The sequence below is a fragment of the Tursiops truncatus genome, chromosome 9, assembly GCF_011762595.2.
Source record: "Tursiops truncatus isolate mTurTru1 chromosome 9, mTurTru1.mat.Y, whole genome shotgun sequence".
Classification (NCBI taxonomy): domain Eukaryota; kingdom Metazoa; phylum Chordata; class Mammalia; order Artiodactyla; family Delphinidae; genus Tursiops; species Tursiops truncatus.
The window spans coordinates 61,228,996-61,249,811 of NC_047042.1; the positions used below are offsets into that span (position 1 = coordinate 61,228,996).

At 39.8% G+C, this 20,816-nt stretch overlaps 1 protein-coding gene across 2 annotated transcripts in view; it reads right to left on the bottom strand.

Annotated features, from left to right (window-relative positions):
- PDE1C (phosphodiesterase 1C) overlaps window positions 1-20,816 on the bottom strand; it is a 600,432-nt gene that overhangs the window by 370,186 nt on the left and 209,430 nt on the right. For both annotated transcript variants that reach the window (XM_073809804.1, XM_073809803.1), the window contains one exon: window positions 19,173-19,223. In XM_073809804.1, the coding sequence (XP_073665905.1) occupies window positions 19,173-19,223 (51 nt within the window). The remainder of the gene's footprint in view (window positions 1-19,172; window positions 19,224-20,816) is intronic.

Here is a 20,816-nt window from a genome sequence, read left to right on the forward strand (position 1 = left end):
TTGCAATGTTATATTCATAAAGAAAATAAGCCATTAGTTTCATCTCTTAAGTAGTCATCATCATGGGAATAACCTATTCCCTGGTATTTGAATAAAGTTGCCTATAAAACTCTTAGGATCCAAAGTATCTTTAGCAAAGTAATCATTTCACAAATTTTTCAATGTCTTCTTTTGTTATTGCTGCATTCAGAGTATCTATTTCTTTTGGAGTCAATATTTTCCTTTAGAAATTACCAGTTTGTAGAGATATTCAATTTTGTTGGCACAGATTTCTATGGCATTTTGTATTTTAATCTTCACCTACATATTAATAGTTTTGAGTATTTCTTTACTTATTTATTTTCTTCTCTGTTTACTTTCTAGAGCTGTTTTGTCCAATATGGTAGCCATTAATCATATGTGGTGACTTAAATTTAGATCAATTAAAACTGGATAAAATTGTATTCAATATCTTGTAATAACCAATAATGGAAAAGAATCTGAAAAAGAATACATATATATACATTAAAGTATAGTTGATTTACAATGTTGTGTTAGTTTCAAGTGTACAGCAAGTTATTCAGATATGTATGAATCACTGAAACTAACACAACATTGTAAATCAACTATACTTCAATTAAAAATTAAAATAAACTAAAATAAAAATAGAATAAAATTAAAAATTTACTTCCTCAGTTGCACCAGTCACACTTCAAGTGTTTAACAGACACATGTGACTAGTAGCTACTGTATTGGACAGTGCCAATATAGAACATTCTATTATCATAGAATGTTTTCTGGACAGTGCCATTCCATAAGTTGTTTTTATTGCCTTACAGAGCTAGCTCTTGAATCTATACATTCTACTGCTTTTCTCATTTCTAATTCACTTATTTGGGCTTTTAGATTGATATTTTCATTCTCCTACTTTGAATAAGTTTATATTCCTCTTTTTTCCATAATTTATTTTTTTAAATCAGAGCATTTGTGTCTATGGCTTTGGATATATGTCATCAGTTTTGATATGCCAACTTCTCATTGAATATCCTTTCTAAGAAAACTGCAATGGAAATTTTCATGTCCTTTTTGACCCAGAAGTTGACTACTTCTGAAAAAATATTTCAAGTGGTTAAAGTATTTTTGGTTGTTGTAACTTAAGTTTTTCTTTCTTTCTTTCTTTCTTTCTTCCATTCTCCTTTTTTCTTTCTTCCTTCCTTTTTTCCTTCCTTCTTTAACTCTTTATTTTTTCTTTTTACTTTCTAGATCTTATAATAATATAGTCAGAGATTATGTTCTATGTGATCTAATATTGATTTGGGGAATCTATTGATGTCATCTGTCATCCAACACATGGTAATTTTTATAACTATTTCATGGGCACTGAATTTAAAGAAAAGATTCACTCTATGTGTAGAAAACAAGGTATAGAGCTATCACATCTGCATTGTGGACTATATCCTTTATCAGTTGAAAATGACTCAGCTCTTTATTTCTTGAGTTCTGTATTTTATCAAGTTTAATACTGCCACAGCTATCTCCTTTTCCTTTGTACTCACCTGAAACATTCTTGCTTATCATTTTTTTGTTTTAATTTTGCCTTTTGAAATAATATATAGTTGTAATAATTGGAACACTATGATAGTTACTTTTAAATTTAACAATATACATTCTTCTATTCTTTCTCATATTATCTTACTGCCAACATCAATAACAACAGAGTTTCCATTGACTCTTGCCTATATGAGATGATTAAATTAGTCTTCCTAGACTTCCTATTCCTCTATTCACTTTCACTGATGTTATGTGAATTTTTGAATTCTATTTCTAAATTGTTATTTTAATATTAAGAAGTTCCATTGTTAAGAATTGTGTTTCACATTACATTTTGTTTTCTAACTTTATGTCCAATAGCTATTTGAACTTAAGGATAAATTTACCTGGTTTTGATGCTCAACAGTTCTTCAACATAATAATTTATCTTCAAGAGCAGCACTGTCCAACAGAACAGATATAAGCCACACGTGTAATTTTAAATTTTCTGGTAGCTACATTTATTAAAGACAAGCAAATGAAATTAATTTTAATAAATTATGTTCTTTAAGTCAATAAATCCAAAATATTACATTTAAATAAGTAATCAACATAAAAATTATTAATGAGATTTTTATATTTTTCTTTTTTTTTCAAAACCCAATGTGTATTTAAACTTACAGATCTTAGTTAGGACTAGCCACATTTCAAGTGCCCAATAGCCACATTTAATGGGACAGAACAGCTCTACAGAATTTATTTTGACTCATGTTTCAGTTGGCTTAAGTATATCCTCGAATAATTCTTTCCAAGAATGATATGTTGGTTAATGAGATACACGTGAACAACAATGCAGGGACAGATTTATTGAATTTACATTAAACTCTGAACAATTTCTCAATTATCTTCTGCTATTTATATGCTGTAGAAGAGAATTAGGAAACAAGTCTGATAGTGTTTTTTCCCTTTGAAAAAACATTTTTCTTTATCTTTGTATTTCAAAAATTTTGCTGGCGTATATGTAATTGTGGGTTACTTTTACTGATTTTCAATTTTTTTCTGGAATACAACAAGCCCTTTCAATATGCAAACTCAGACCTTTTTTCTGTTCTGGCAAGCTGCCTTCAACTTTATCTTTGATTACTGCTTCTGTTCCAACTGTGTGGCTTTAGTCTCAGAACATCTATGATTAATTCATTTGTGTTGGTTCTTTCTTCTCTGACCTCCTACTATCTTTTCTCAGCGTTTTCAATTCTTCATCACTTTCCTCTATAGTCTAACACACTGTTTCTCAAGTTTGTCTTCCAATCATTGATTAAAATCTTTACAGTGTCATTTCTATATTTCAGTGAGGATTTTAATTCCTATGTTTCATATTTACTTTCTGTGCATTGTTCCTTTTTGCATCTCAACTCAAAATCAACCTGCTTTTCTTCTTAACAGCTTTCTGCTCCTATCTCACAGGGTCTATGTCTTTTTGCTTCTTACAGAGAATGCAAAGTAGCATTTACATTTTTTCTTTTGGCTCCTATATTAGGTCATTTTTCAGAAGTCTACCTATTCCCTAAGTCTTCAGGACAGTGTTTCATTTCCCTAGTTCTTCATATTTTGTTTGGAGTTTTATTTTGGATTTAACCCTAGTTTAATCATTCTGGGATGCAAAAAGATTGATACAGAGCCTGTTGTTTTCTGAAAGGCAAGGTATGTAAGTCACTCTAGGTTTCACTCACTGTCTACCTCGGCTGCCAGATAAATTCAGCAGAAAGAATCAAGAGTAAGACTGACATTCCTATTCAAACAGCTAGTTTTCACAATAAGTAATGCATAACCCAAGCTTAAAGAGAACAGTAAGAACAGTGCCCAATCTGCTTTGAAGCAAAGCCTTGCATCTGTCTTTACCCAACTGATGGGCACAGCTCCCACATAATTTTCAAAGTCTATTTAGAAATTCATCTGGTGCAGTGGATCACTATATAGTGAGACCATCAATTCCAAGAGGAAATGTCTCGATTACTCTTCGTCACACATCAAAAGAATGAGTCTGTTCAGCAGAGTAATGATGTAGACAAGATTAAAGGGAGACTGTTTTCAAGAAATTTGACAGCATTCATTTAGTATACTAATTAAAAGAGAAGCTTTACCTACTAAGAGTGAAATCTACTTGACAAACACCGTTAATGGTTACCGTAAGTTGGGTACTTGAGAGTTAGAAGATAGTATTTTTTAAGTTTTCTATAACTTAGACTATCGCTAATTCAGATACCACCTCCCCCATAATTGTGAAAATTTTTCAATGCATAACTACCTTGAAGTATGTTAATGTCTGCAAAGCATGCAAAAACCCAAGTCTTACCATCTGCTGGATGATTCATTTGTAAATCTGCCTAGTATTCCTTTGGGAAGTTCCAGGATTGATTTTTAACCTTATTATAAAAACTTGGTGGGAATGAATTCGGTAATATAGTCTATATGAAAGTGCTCTGAGCACTTGGAAGAATGTGCCACATTCATCCTAGACATGTTTAAATGGTATGTATACTGTGATCAAAAATATAAGTGTTTGAAAGTAATCGCTTGGAGATTTGGAGATTTGCATCAAGAGTTCCAGAAAAACAGAGGCTTTGGGGACAATATATTAGTCACAGAGAAGAACTCTAATTCTGGCCCAAACTAGCCATTGCCGGTAATAAGAACAATGGATCATCTGTTGGCAGTAAACTCCTTTGGGGAAAGGACTGTGATTTACTCATTTTCATACTCCTGCACCCAAAATGTCCTTCAAGGTTAACTTTTTTTTATCTGCTTCTAAGATATCTGCTTCTGAGGCTGTAACCCAATATTAAAAACATGAATGAATCTCTTGTCAGTCTTTTCTTCTACGTGTTTTAATTGTATCATGCATGAGTTTTCTTCAGTTTCTCACCCAACTGGCTTCACATCTTGACCTCCCTTCCTATCTTGCCCTATATTAGGAAACCTAGCTTCCCTAAAGCTAAAATCCACAGACTTGGAACCGAGGCAATTCTTTCACAAGTTTCAAGAACTGCACCTGCAAACATGAGAATTTCAGCAGAGCCTCCAGGACTGTACAGTTGCAGAGGAAGTTGTTCATAGCTTAGTTTGTAGGATGATGTCCTTGGAGTCACATATTTCACAGCCTACAGGACTATAGGTGTCCACCCTGTGCTTCAATCCAAGACTTAGCCAGGGCCTAATGCACATGATGGCAGGAACCACTGCACCACCTTGGCCTACCTGCCTGTCCAAGGAGGGGAGTACACACAGTACTTGGCACACAACAGGTGCTCCATAAATAGTTGTTGAAAAGAAGGCATCACAGGATGTTGTGACTGGTAAATCATGGGAGTCCTGTAAGTTAAAATGCATCTGACTTCTTTCTAGTTAGGTAACTGAGTATGGATCCGTAAGAGCTGTCCAGTCAATGAGTGGGATTCCTCCCCTTGTCTGGAATTGTTACAGATCTGGAACATTCCCATTCACTCTGCTTTCAGTCCAACTAAACAAACATTTATTGAACATTTATATATACTGACTGGCAAGGCATAGTTTCTGCCTTCAAATAACTCAAAATCTAGTAGGGAAACAGTCAATAAAGAGCTACTTGTAATACAGTATGAAGCAAGCAGTAATATAACTGTGTAGAAATATATAGATGTCAAACAAATGAGGGAGTGATAATTTTGTCCTGGGGGTCAGACCAGGCTTTATAGAAAAGGTGCCCTCTGACCAGAGCTTTGAGAGATGAATGGGTTGGCTTGGTGATCAGCAGAGGGAAACACACGTGCAAAGGCACGGAGGAGTGAAGCAGCATGGACAGGCAAGTACTTTCACATTTCTGGGGCTTAAATGATGAATTAGCGTGACAGAAGAGGTCATCTGGGGCCAGATTTTGAAGGGCATTTCATCATATGCCAAGAACTTTGTAACAGGTAATACAAAGATCCCTTGTACCCTTACCCAGTTTCCCCTGATGGTAACATTTTGTAACACTATAGTACAACATCACAACTAGGGTGTTGACACAGATGCAGAACACTGCCATCACCACCAGGATCCCTCACGTTGCCCAGTTACAGCCACACCCACATCCCTCCCACCTCACTCCCTCTTTAACCCCCGGCAACCACTAATCTGTTCTCCGTTTCTATATTTTTGTCATTTCAAGAATGCTATATACATGGAATTTATAACCTTTTGGGGTTGGCTTTTTCACTCAGCATCATTCTCTGGAGATTCATCCAGGTTGTTGCACGTACCAGTAGTTTGTTCTTTTAATTGCTGAGTAGCATTCCATGGTAGAAACGTACCACAGTCTGTTTAACCATTCACTGGATAAATACATCTGAGTTGTTTCCAATTTGAGGTTATTATGAATAAAGCTTTTATAAATATTCATGTATAGGGTTTTTTAAATTGTGGTTAAAATACACATAACATAAAATTTACCATCTTAACCATTTTTAAGTATTCAGTTTAGTGGCATGAAGTACATCCACACGGTTGTACAACCATCACCACCAACCATCTCCAGAACTCTTTTCATCTTGCAGAATTGAAGCTGTGTACCCATTAAACAATATTCTCCCCTCCTCTAAGTCCCCTGCATCCGTGATCCTACTTTCTGTCTCTATGTATCTGACTACTCTAGATACCTCATACAAATAGAATCATATAGCGTTTGTCTTTTTGTGACCGGCTAGTTTCATTTAACATAAAGTCCTCAAGGTTCATTCATGTTGCAACATGTCAGAATTTCCTTTGCTTTCATGAATGAATAAATAATATTGCATTGTATGTACTTACCATATTTTGTTTATTCATTCATCCATCAACGGACAATTGGGTTGCTTCTACCTCTTGGCTGCTGTGAATAATGCTGCTATGAAGAAGAGAGTACAAATATCTTTTCAAGTCCTTGTTTTCAATTCTTTGGGGTATATATCCAGAAGTGAAATTGCAGGATCGTATGGTAATTCTATTTTTAATTTTTTGAGGTGCCATCAAACTGTTTTCCACTGGCTACACCATCCTACATCCCCACCAACAGTGAACAGAGGTTCTAACTTCTCCACATCCTCACCAACCCCTGTATCTAATAGGTGTGAGATCTCACATACAGATTTTTGTGTGAATGTAAGACTTCATTTCTCTGGGATAAATTCCAAGGAGTGCAATTGCTGGGTCATATGGTAGTTGCATGTCAGTGTTTTAAGTAACAGCCAAACTTTTTCAGAGTGGCTGTACCACCAGCAATGTACGAATGATGTGGTTTCTCTGTATCCTCACCAGGATTTGATGTGATCATTATTTTTTTATTTTAGCCATTCTTTTTTCTTTCTCTTAAGACTTTTTAAATAGCTTTACTGAAATATAACTGACATGTAATAAATTGCATATGTTTAGTGTATTTGTTTTTTCTAATTTTTATTTTATATTGCAGTATAGTTGATTAATAATGATGTATTAGTCACAGATGTACAGCAAAGTGATTCAGTTATATCTATACAGGTATCCATTCTTTTTCAAATTCTTTTCCCTTTTAGGTTATTACAGAATATTGAGCCAAGTTCCCTGTGCTGTACAGTAGGTCCTTGCTGGTTATCTGTTTTAAATATAGTCGTGTGTACATATCAATCCCAAACTCCTAATCTGTCCCCCCCAACCCTTTCCCCCAGTAACCATAAATTCGTTCCCTAAGTCTGTGAGTGTTTCTGTTTTGTAAATAAGTTAATTTGTATCATTTTTTTTAGATTCCGCATATAAGTGATATCATATGACATTTGTCCTTCTCTGTCTGACTTACTTCACTCAGTGTGATAATCTCCAGGTCCACCCCTGTTGCTGCAAATGGCATTATTTCATTTTTTAATGGCTGAGTAATATTCCATAGCATATATATGTATCACATTTCCTTTATCCATTCATCTGTCGATGGAAATTCAGGTTTGCTTCCATGTCTTGGCTATTGTAAACAGCGCTGCAATGAACATCAGGGTGCATGTATCCTTTCCAACCATGGTTTTCTCCGTACTTTAGTCATTCTGCTAGGTATATAGAGGTATCTCACTGTGGTTTTATGCATTTCCCTAACGGCTACTGATGTTGAACACCTTTTCAAGTGCTTATTTGCCACCTGTACACCTTCTTTGGTAAAATGTCTCTTCATATCTTTTGGCCATACTCTAAATGGATTGTTTACTTTTTTACTTTTGAGTTTTGAGAATTATAGACACCAGAACTTTCTTGGATAGCAGCATTACTTGCAAATATTTTCTCCCTGACTGTAGCTTGTCTTTTCAACCTCTTAACAGAGTATTTTGTAGAAGAAAGGTTTTATGTTGATGAAGTCCAACTTACCCATTTTTTTCCTGTTATAGATCATGTTTTCAATAACGTCTTTCTTTCCTAGCCCTATATTCCAAAGATTTTCTCCTGTTTTGTTTTTCTAAGTTTCATCGTATCAGTATTACATTTTACATTGAAGTCCATTTTTGTGTAAGTTTTGAAACATAGGTTGAGGTTTGAATTTTTGCCTATGAATGATCAAATACTCCAACAACATTTAACTATATTATCTCCATTGAATTACTTTTACACTTTTGTCAAAAATCAGTTGGGCATATTTGTATGGATCTATTTCTGGCTTCTCTATTGTGTTCCATTGATCTATGGATCTATCCTTCCACCAGTACCACCTAGTCCTTATTTATACATTGTTTTAAAATCAAATACACTGATTCTTTGCAACTTATTCTTCTTTTTCAAAATTATTTTAACTATTCTAGTTTCTTTGACACCTAAGGAGGGGAGGCAAATTTGTTACTGCTGGAAAAGGGTGAGCATTTCAGCTCCCCAAGTGACCTCTAGTGACATCTGATGAGTCTGGCCTCTGTACCATTCGGCAGTTATGGAGTCCTGATTCTCCACTAGTCCTCCTGTGACATCACCTCAACAGGGAAGAAGAAGGATGCCTCATTACCAATTGGAAGTGGAACTCCATGTTCCCCACATGTTCTCCACTGATACCATGGTGGGAAAGAGACCTCATTACCGGCCAGCTCCCTACTTGGCCTTCTCCAAGGCCACCACAGTGGGGGTCTTAGGGCACCTCATAGTCATGTGAGGCTAGACATTCAGTTTCCCTACCCAGCCATTGTTGGCATGGGTGAGGATGGGACCCCAGTTTTTCTGTGGTATTTGGTTGGAGTAGAGTGTCTAGTTATTGTCTAAACATTTTCTGTCTTGCTAGACTGTCCCTTCCCTGGTCCTTTGGATACAGAGAGCACGGTTTTGCTGGGCCTTTTGTTGTCTGATCTGTTGGCATTTCCAGGATTCTGGCTTCTCCATCTCCAAGAATGGGATGTATAAGGCAAAAAGAAAATCCAGAGAATTCACCACTGTTTCATTCCCCAGGTCCCAATTATCTCTAGCCGGTCTGGCTTCTTCTCTTCATCTTTCAGAGTCTTCTGTTTGTTTGTTTTTGTTTTTTGCTTGTCTTATATAAAATGACCAGAGTTTTCAGTTGTACTTAACAAGAGTGATAGGGGAAAGTGTGTCTACTCCATCTTCCCAGAAGCAGACATCTGAAGGCTTGTAAGGAGAGGAATGACACGGTCAGCTTTATCTTTAGGAAGACTGTTCTGGCAGGGAAGAGAACAGACTTCACAGAGGAAAATGGAGGCTCAGTGAAATCTATTAGGTAGGAGATGACAAGGGGCTAAAATAAAGCTGTGGCAGTGAGAATGGAGTGAAAGGATCTGAAGGAAACAGAATTCAGGAGATGGATCCAGTATAATCTGGTGACTGGTGAGGGAGAAGAGGGATGCACATATGATTTCTAGGTTTGCGGTTGGTGTTGCCCAGTGAATAAAATGGCACCAATTCAGTTAGGAAACACCGGAGTAGGAACTCGTATAGAGATGATGAGTACAGTGTGGGAACAGATGCTTTTGAGGTCTCTGTTTTCTTCCACTTTTTATTCATAAATAATTGGCAGCTTCCTTGTGATGACCGTTTTTCATTTTATTGTACTTCCTTCAACTAGAAAATCAGAGAATGGAATGCTGCCTTTTGTCTTAAAAACTAACTAGCTCTCCAAAGAAGATATACAAATGGCCAAAGAGCATATGGAAAGATGCTTAATGTTATTAGTAATTAGGTAAATGGAAATCAAAGCCACAATATGATACAACTTCACACCTACTAGGTTTAAAATTTTAAAGAATAACCATACCAAGTGTAAGGGAGGATTTAGAGAAACTAGAACCCTCATATATTGCTGATAGGAATATAAAATTGTCTAGCCGTTTTGAAAAAGATCTGGGCAGTTTCTCAAAATGTTGAACTTAGTGTTACCTTATGATCTAACAATTCCACTCCTAGGTATACATCCAGGCTGAATGAAAACATACATCCACACAAAAACTTGAACACAAATATTCATAGCAACATTATTCACAGTGGAATCAACTCAAATGAAAAGAATAAAATGTGGAGCATCCATACTATGGAACATCATTCAGCAATTTAAAGGAATGATATTCTGATACATGCTACGACATGGATGAACCTTGAACACACTATGCTAAGTCAAAAAAGCCAATTGCAAAAGACCATATATTATATGACTCCTTTTATAATATATACAATGGCCAGAATAGACAAATATATAGAAACACAGAGTAGATTTGTGATATACTAGGACTAGGAGTATGAGTCTCAATGAAAAGTGACTGCTATTGGGTGCAAGATTTCTTTTAGGAATGACAAAAGTTTTCTAAAATTAGATTATGGTGATGGTTGCACAACTCCACAAATACATTAAAAGCTATTGAATTGTACACTTTTAACAGGGAAACCTTATGGTATATGAATTATATCTCAATAAAGCTGTTTTTTAAAAAACTAAAAACATCCCAATATTCTTTTTAACTAATTGTTAAACATAATTTATTCTTATTTCTGGGTTCAGTTGTCTTCTTCCTGAGATATAGCATTTAGTAATTCTCTGTGCAAGGGTATACATATAATAAATTCTCTTGGAATTTCTTTGCCTGAAAAATGTCTTTATTTTGGCCTCACTCCTGAATGATATTTCTCTCAGTATAGTATTCCAGGTTGGCAGTTCTTTTCCCTCATCATTTCACAAATATTCAATTTGTCTTCTGACTTCTAAACATGCTATTAAGAAGTATGCAGCCAGTCTAATTATTAATCTTGGTAGATGCATTATTTAGGATTCTACATGTCTTTGTAACAGAGACTCAAAATTCCAAAATATCAAACAAGATAGAAGTTTATGTTAAGCTCTCTAAAATCTAGAGGTAAGCATTTCATGGCTGGTATAGCAGCTCTGTTCCACAAAGTCTTCATATTACTACACTACCAACCCTTGGTGTGACCATTATCCCTGTGGTCCAAGGTGGCAGCTAGAGCTTTCAGTATCACATTTGTGTTCCAGGCAGCAGGGTGGAGAAAGGATAAATAAGAAAAGGAAAAAAGGGAGCACAAGACCCTCAAGAAAGTTTCCAGAAATCTGCCCCAACAGTTCTGCTTACATTTCATTGACCAGAACTTAGTTACATCATCATACCTAGCTTCGAGAGAACCTGAGAAATGCACTCTATTTGGAGGGATGGGGACATAGGCCCCACTAAAAAGTCAAGGTTCTTTTAATATAGAAGAACTAAACTTACAGTTTCAGACACAGTAGGTAATCTTTCTTCCCTCCAATTGTTTTTAGTTTTTTCTCATTGCTTATGTTCTACAGTTTCATTATTATGTGTCTAGCAATGGGTTAATTTTTATTTCCGGGCTTGAAACTAGGTATGATTCTTCAATCTGACGATTAATATCACTAGTCAACTCTGCAGGACTCTCAGCTACTAGATTTTCAGTTACTAGTTTTCCCACATTCCCCTTGGTCTTTCATTCTAGAATCCCTATTTGATGTATGTTGGACCTTCTCTTTCTATCTTCCATATTGCTTAACCATTCTTTCATGTTTGCCTGTGCTGCATTCTGGATAATTTCCTCAGATATATCTTCCAATTCATTATTTCCCTTTTTAGTCCTACCCAACACAGGTGGATAAACTGTGTTTGGGTTTATTTGTCTGTTTGTTTGTTTTATTGTTAATGTTAACTTTCACATTTCTGGAAGTTCTATAGGTTCTCTTAAAAATCTTCCTTTTTGTTCCCTTCTTAGAGTTTCAATTCTTTTTATATCTTTATTTTTAAATATATGTAGTTCATGTTTTCTTTCAGTTTGTCAATATATTACCTCGAGGTCTTAGGGTTCTAATTCTCTATTCATTGTGCTCACTGACTCTTGTTCATCCTGGTGGATTGCTGCCCCTGTGGATTTTTTTTAAATTTTGATTGTGAGACAATATTTAGTGCTCCTTGTTTTCTTTATGAAAATACATTATGACTTGGGTTGCATTTCAGAATATTTTTACAATTGATTTTACTGCATTTTTCCATTTGATTCTGCCATTACTAGCCCACAGAACCAATTTTTACTAATTTCTTAGTTTGAAAGGGTACCTGGACCAGGCAGGTAGTTCCCATCGCCCAGGGGAGACTTTTCCTCAAGAGCAAGAGGAAGCAAACAAGTTTCCTTGTTATCTCCCTATGCTAATGGATGTATTTTGTTTTTCAGGTCCCTCTTTCACTGAGGAGGTAGCCCTTTGTTCCAGTTATCTATTGCTGCATAACATATCACCCCAAACTTAGTGGCTTCAAACCACAACAATAACCATTTATTTTGCTCACAAACCTGTACTTTGGGATGGGTGGTGCAGCAGTGGGCTCACCATATGGCCTCTCTGTTTCCTCACAGCATGATGACAGTGTTCCAAGAACAAGCATCCCAACAGGCCCCAGGTGGAAGCTGCATCACTTATGATGATGTAACTTTGCAAGTCACGTAGCAACATTCTGCCACAGTTACAGGCCACCAAAATTCAAGGGGAGGGAACATAGGCTTCACATCTCAGTGGGAGGCTTGTCAACATCACTCTGCAAGAAGAGCATGTGGGATGGGAGATAGAGCTGCAAATATTTTTGGAAAACACGATCTGCCATATGTTTTAAGAGTCAAGTTCAGGCAGAAGTCTCATATCCAACTCCCCAGGCTGCACAGGCCAAGGCCTTAACTTCTTTCCCCAGGTGGATGTTAAAACATGTGTTACTAGATCCCATGGAACTAGCAGCACCACCCCCATGCAGCATAGCTGCAGAATCAGCAGGCATGTTTACAGCTTGCTGTACTGATATTAAATTCCTCTTTCATTTCTACCACCTGCAGAGTTCCCTTTCTATATTGCAAGTTTAACTATGCATTTAAGGGCATTTAAAAAAATATTTTACTCAGCATTCCTACAGGCTTATAAAAATTGGAGGATTTTCAGGTTTTCTTAGTCCACCTCTTACTGGAATCAGAAACTTTATCCTAACTTTATTGAAAGGAGTATACATTGAGAGGGGAGGGGAGGAGGTGCTTGGCATACAACAGCCAATCCATGTCTTCCCTGGCCTCCCTGGGGTCACATTACACACACACACACAAAAAATATTCTAACCAGATTTTTTAATGGTGTAAGCTTATACACTTGTGGCAAGGAGTTAAATATCTGTTAGTATCTCAACAAGTTGGACCACAATTCCCATTAAGGAAGAAACTGGCCTTCTTGGAGGAAAAGAAATAAGTTGAAAATAAAGGAGAGATGGTGAAGGCAAGGGTGTCAGCAAATACCAAAGCAACTAACATGATGGTCATACAGCTCTGCACGAGAGACTGGGAGGAGTGTATTTTTATTCCTAAGAGAGAAGTGGAAATAAAGGGTAAAGGATGGAGGACGGTGGATAGAGGAGGATCAAGGGGTGGTAGGCCAGGAGCTACATGGGCAGCGTGGTCTTTAAAACAATTACTGGCTGTGGGATGGGTGAAAGAACTGTTGAGAAGAGAACTATGACTTTAAATTGTCTGCACACAATTGCATATTGTGATCTCCCTTTCCCTAATCTTCAGTCAGGTCTTGCTTTGACCAATAGCCTCTGGTTACACGGGAAGAAGAGAAGAGGAAGGGGCTTTGGCCTGCATCTGAGTCTATGTCAGAGCAGATATGAAAAGAGCCAGAAGCATACAGAGGAACACAATCAAGAGAGGTAGGAGATCAGGGCCAGAAGAACACTAAGTCAATCCCAGATATTCACGGAAACACTGAGGTCTGCTCTGAACCTCCAAAGGGCACACAACAGTGATTTGAGCCTATTTAACTAGATGTCAATGGACTAAGAGCCTCCAGCTAACATCTGGGTTACATATTGTCCACAAGCTTCTAGAAGCTACTTATAGTATCATCAGCCATCCACTGGTGGACCAATGACTAACATATTGGGGACCAAGTGATATAGTGGACGTATTCAAAGACTTGATCAAACACATTCAAAAAAAGAAAAGCAGAGTGAGTTTCAGTTCCCCAAACACATAACATTCCAGTCCATCACTATGACCGTTACCATCAACCCTCACTAAGACAAGGTGAGTTTTCCATCACTGGATGGGTTCCTTCAGAGAGCTCATGACCCCCTAACAGGGATGTCACAAAGAGGATGAGTTTTACAGGAAGTAGTGAGGTTTGGACTAGATCATTTGCAAGTTCTGGTCTAACTTGAAATTTTTCAAATCTAAGATAATGGGTTGATATATCTGTTTACTGAACCAAGCAGATTTGCATGGCTGATAACGACTATATTTGATGAAAGGGATGGAGAAAGGGGGTAAGAACAAGCAGTGGGACCCTTGTGGTCAGCCAGATAAATCTTGGATGAACACAAGTTAGGGAGTAACTCCCTGTGTTCTGAAACACAAATATGTCATGACAGAAACTAGAGCGTGACGGTACAGGTTACTGTGTGGAGGGTGATCTGAAGCTACAAGCAAGAAGCTAGGGGCCAACCAAGCAGTTCTTACAATGACCTTGTTGTGGAGTAGGAAAGGTCAGGGCCAGGTAGGAGATGATCTTAGAAAAAAGAGGATTAGATTCAAGAGATGATGCAGAGCAGTGCCAGTCACAAGGGAGGATTAGAGGGACCTTTAGATCATTTTCCCATAACCTCCATCAGCCCCCACAAACTCCTCCAATAAAAATAAAATAATAATAATATACTATTCTTTGACAAGGACAATTAACATTTGCTCTGTCTTATGTCTGTATGCAATTACATATTACAAGCAGTTATCGAAAACTGCTAGTTGTACTATTCTGTAATGTATAAACTAAATAAAACCATTGTACTGCTCTGCATGCTGCCTTTTACCTCTACCTCTATCTCTGCCACCACCATAACATAGTCCTTCCAACTACAGCAGTGGTTCTCAAATACTGGCATGCATCAGAATCACCACTAGAGTCTGTTAAAATACATATTGCTGAGACCCACCCTCAGGAGTTTCTGATTCAGCAGATCTGGCAAAGGGCTCAAATACTCATATCTCTAACAAGTTCCCAGGGTCCCCACTTTGAAGACCACTGAGCTGCATTGCTACCCCTAAGCCCCTAGAGCTGCCACTGCTGAAGGTAACTTTCTGCGGGAGCAAGTAGGAAATGAAGATGCTCGGTCTGTGAATACTACTGAGGTGGGACCTGGAGCTCTACAGAGGATCTGAACATTTTGGAAATAGTTACAGTTGTTAAAGACAAACCAGGAAATCTCCATATGTGCTTCCTACCCTGTCCTGGGCCCTTTATATGGCTCTAGCTCATAGTACACACCCCTGAGAACGTTGAACACCCAGCCAACAGCCACAGCCCATCACTGCTCATGGCATTTCTCAGCCTTTACTCCCACCCATTTTATCCTATCCTTGTTCTCATCATCCTGGTTCTGTAACCCATCCACCCCCAACTTGATGCTTGTGAGAAACCCTCCTTGCTGTGACAGTCAGTTTAGAAAAAATCTCTGGCTGGACTTGAGCGCTCCGTCAGACGTGATTTGAATTTGCCTTGGGGCTCCACAATGGCCATTACCGTGTAATAGGTACTAGGCTCACCCAGCACCTACCCTAGCTGTACATCCCCGCCTGCCCCTGCCCATCTCTGCCCAATCATACACCCAACATAAAAATACTAGGCGACCTCCCTTTGCTTTATCATCCATCCACCAAAACTACTCCAGCTCTTTTATAGGATAATCTATTTTCAACACTACCTGGATTATTACCTCCCAAAGCAAAAGAGGCCAAATTTGCAGGCATTACTAATTAGGCTCCATTTTCTTACTGCTTTTGACACCATTCTTTTCTTTTCAATCATTACTTATCTCAGGGGAGAAACTGTTCTTCCTCAATTAGGGAAGCAATCAAAACTCCAGGATGGAGCTGCCCAGCTACACAAGCTCTGGGGCCAACCCCTCCCTCAGGACAGTCTCTTCCAATTCCGTGCACTCCCTTCTCAAAAGGTGCTCTGTCCATTGCACTGCATGCAGCCTCTTTTAAGCCTTCTGGAGTAGAGATGTACACCCAAATCTGAGCTTTTCCTGCCACACTGTGGCCACGTCTGAACACTACACATGGCCTTTATTCCTTGAAGAGTGGTGTCGCTTCTTTTTTTTTTTTTCCCCCTACCTTTTCTACCTGTTAACCCACACACACTCCCCAAGCCTCAGCTAATCCTTTTCTCCTCCAGGAAGACTCCCTTGAACCCACCCCCAACGCAGGCCAGGTGAGGCCTCCCCATATAGCTCCCGTACCAATCTCTCGCATCTCCCTCCACAGACTGCACTGGGGCCACTTACTTGTCCAACTCTCCAACTCCCTGATTAGACTGTGAGCTCTTGGAAGACAAACTTACTCATCTGTGTGCCCCCAGGGCCTAGCAGAGAAAAATCTTCAATAAACACATGTAAAAGGAAGGGAGGGAGGAATGGAGGGAGGAAAGGAGGAGGGGAGGGAGGGAGAGAGGCAGGCGGGGAGAGGAAAATGACTCAGGGTAATAATATACGTAATGACAATCACCCACACTTACTGAGCTCTTACAGTGTGCAAACACTACGCTTTCTATTATTTACCTCAAGTAATCAGGGCCAATATCCACCTCAGCTGCCCCCGCCCCACCCAGTGACTGGCCTATCAGGGCCTCCTGCACCCTCCTTCACATCAGCCAGGGCCAACATCTGTCCTGATTGGTCGGTGACCACGTCACATGTTTTTAAGCATTTTAGCACTCATTCCTGCTTAGAGTAATTAAGTTACCTGCCCAAGTTCACACAGAATTCAGAATTCCTGGACTCAGAACCCAAACCCAGGCCTGACACCAGAGCCCATGTCCCTCGTGGCTTCTGAGGACCCTCACGTTAGTACATGGGAGCCCCCTGAGGGAGGCCTGGATCCAGAGGGATCCGGGAGTGTGTGTGCTGGCAGTGGGAGAGCCTGCCCTGTCCACGAAGTTAGGATAAGGAGGAGTGGGGGCAGCTGCAGGCCGGGTAGCAGTTCACTCAGTCTTCATTCAACAGGCAGCTGTTCCTGCACCAGGCACAGTCAATACATGCTCAACCAGGGGTCCGTTGGCCTCCAGGAGCCTACTGTCTAATGGGAGACAGACATACACATAAAACAGACCTCTCTAGAGACGAGGGCTCTCTGGGGCTGGTGCTGGAGGGCAGCCTCCCAGCATCCCAGACATCTGGACGAGCAGGAGTCCCGGCCCCAGGGCCAACAGTCCCAATGTCAGGAGCCCAGTGTCAGGGGGCTCCAGGAGCTCGTCCCCTGACTGGGGTCTGGAGCTGGGCTGGGAGGTCCAGTTCTTCACCACACAGCTCTGGTCCCCTGAGGCCACCTCCAGCTCCAGGAGGAGGGGGAGATGCTGGCCAAGTAGGACACCCTTCAAAGGCTTCCCCAGAATCAGCGTCCACTCCATGGGCTAGCACAAAGACCCCTCTTAGCCTGACCCCGGGCTGCCTCTCCAGCCAGTTTCCCTAATGTGCGAGGCTCCTCTGTGCCCATGTGTTCTCTCTGCCTGGGACATGCTTCCCACACCTTCCTCAACAGCACCTTCAACACTCAAGGGTGTTGAACTCGCAGCACCCTTCAACACTCAAGGCAAGCATGATGAGCCTCTAAACGGCAGAAACTCCCATGGGGGTGCAGCCTGCACAGCGTGGTCGGATTACCACCCCAGCTTCTTAATTTGCCTGACTACTGCTCAGGAGACGAAGAAATAAAGAGACTGAAAGCATATTCATCATCCTCACTGAGCTGTGGGATGAAATACTTATTTTGGAAATAATGATTCCAGGTAGGAGGGCAGTGAAAAGGGGGGCCTGTGAGAAGCAAGTGTTTTATTACACAGTTTCTAAAATGTGAGCACTTAATGCTCTTTCATTATCACATATTATTACGGTTCTATAAAAATCGTTTTTAGGAATCAATCCCGAAGTTCTGAAGCCCCCTCCCCAAAAAGAGCTAGAAGGCAGAATTTGGAAGAAGCCCTATAAACAGAGAAACGATACTTCAGACTCTACATGTTAAGACTTATGTTGGCAGAATCCACACACAAGACTTTGTCCGCCCTATGTGAATGCAGTGACTCTCACGCCATCACTTCAAAAGATGGTAAGCTTTTTATAAAAGAGAGAAGATGGGTATGAGTTTCCTATTTTTGAGATGGGAAAACTGAGGCTCGGAAAGCATAAGTGAAATTCCTTTAAGTGAAAGTAGTGACAGCGCTGGAAAGAAAAATCCATCTATTTTGATTTACAGTTCCACTATTTCTCCACTGGATGCTCAGCCCATTTGGGGAGCATCTCCACCCAACCCTACTCAATCTCCCTTGGTATTTCCACTCCCTTCATTGGGATCTGGGTTTTCATCCCAGGGGATGCATTAACTTGCAAATGTATTACTGGCTGATCACTCTGGCACAGAAAACATCAAGAGGCTTTTGACCCTTGCTCACCCATTGGGATGAAGACCTGGAGACAAAGGAGTCAAGTGAAATTGATGGGGAGCTCCTAGGCCCTTACAAACATCCCCGTGCCAAAGGAGAACCAGTTACAGATTCCATCTGAGCTTCAAAATATCACCAAACTGAGGAAAAGCCAGTGGAGCCAGCCCTTAAGTCCACATGGGGAGGTGACGATGCTTCCACACATGTAACGGACCTTGACAACTACAAGCATTTCATAGACTCTTCTGCACTCATTCTTCAGAAAAAGCCCACCCCACGGCAAGGTACTCTGAGGGGATTCTCCAGTGCAGTGTTTCTCAAACTCAACTGTGCACAGGAATCTGGGGATTTGTTGAAATCCAGACCCTGATTCAGTAGGTCTGGGGTGAGCCTGGGGCTCTGCATTTCTAAAAAGCCACCAGGCAATGTCGATTCTGCTGCTCCCAGGTCCACACTTCGAATAGCAAAGCCCCAGGACACGGTTTGATAAACCACAATTCTAAGGACTGAAAAGGCAACAGCAATGAATAACTCACTGGTGGTGGGGCTCAAATGGAGTAATAACCCACCGAAGACATTTCCTATATTACTCTTCTACTAGCAGTGCTTTACTGACACCTGGCAGGGTGAACCACACAGGCAAAAAGGCTCTGAAGGAGCCCAGGAAAGGAGTGAAACAAGATTTACTCACGGGAGAAGCAGGCAAGTGGTCTGGCAGTCTTATCTCCGGCTTCATTTGCAACTGGAAAAAAAAAACAGAAGATACAATTAAGAGCAAGGCACATGTGTCCGTAGAATATGCCCAACCTACAGCTAATCCTCTGGATGATTCACTATTACACTGTTTTTGAGAGTCTTTGTAAGAGGATAAAAGCAACTTCACTCCCTCTCTTTCTATATTTCCAGTGCTGCTCTCAATGTCTAAACGAGGTCAAGAGCCTTAATCATTCTGATTAGAAAAGTGAATTAAGCTGGAGACGACCTAAACAATACCTAGTTTACTAGGCTTACAGGAGTTAACTGGCTTGCATGCACTGAGTAAGAGGCGTGCACACCAGGCTTCAAAGCCAGCGCACATCCTTCTGCTTTAAGCTTCCTCTCACCGGGATGTCCTTCAGCACACAAATGCTCCCCAAGCACCTGACATCAGTCTGATTTTCTTGGTCCATGGTGCAAAGCAAGGCAGGGATTTCAGAAGATAGTAAGGTTGGTTATTGTTAAGAAGGATATTTAAATTTAGAGTCTAACAAATAGGAGGATCGAGAAAATTGTCCGGAGAGCTGCCCTAGAAAACCGTACCCCTAACGCTTCTCAGCAGGGTCGTTCACCCTCCTCTGAAAAGCCTCTGTATAATTTATCATCTTGATAGGGTCATAATTACCATCCCCTATATTTACGAACACCATCTTCATGGATAAAAAAGATATCAATTGTTAAATTGAAACACAAGTTTCATCCCCTTTAAATATCACTTTTAATGCCCATAATGACTATAACCTTGGGTGTTTTGTAGATATTCGTGATCAACTTGAATGAACATTCAGAGCAATCAACTGGAAAAACCTGTTCATTTTAGTTTAGGAAAGAACATCCAATACATATGCAGAATAAAGGAGATTGCCAATGTAATCATTAAAATCATTCTCATCTATGAGAATTTGCAGTACAGGACAAAAGAAATAACTACTTCAGAAATGTATTACATCATGTTGCAAAGAATGGAAGGAGTCAAAAAATTCCTTTCACCCTTTCAAAGGAGTGAAAAATTTTTAATTTACCATAATTTTTTTAATTAATGAATTTAATCTCAGTCTACTTTGTGCTTCGGTCATTTGCATTGCCCCACTGTCTGCACTCTGTATGTATTACAAACAAGACATTCTACAAAACAACCAGCAGGGGGAGGTAACATTGCATCCTGCTCCCATTCTCTCTCACACCCCAGCATTTTGGAAAGAAAGAGAGACAGAAATGGAGAGTGGAAGACAGAGAGGGAGGGCGGGAGAACGGAGCAAGACCTAGTTCGCTATTGACGTGAGTTTCCTGGCCTTGAGTTCAAATCGTTTCCTCTTTGGACACTACAGATCTCTAAAGAAAGAAATAGAGCAAGGTTATGTTTGCTGCAGAAACTGACGGGCTGCTTTTAAAGTAGGAATATGAAGACGATCGCCATTGCTGAGAACACCAGCAAGCACTAAAATGTTCAGCTTGGAGAGCGCGTGTTTTCCCTGAGGGAAGAAGGAGGGGTGGTCGCGACACCGTCACAGTTTCACATGCCGCCATGGCTGCTTCCTCACCCACAGGCTTTTTCCTCCCCTCCCGCCACCCTATCCAA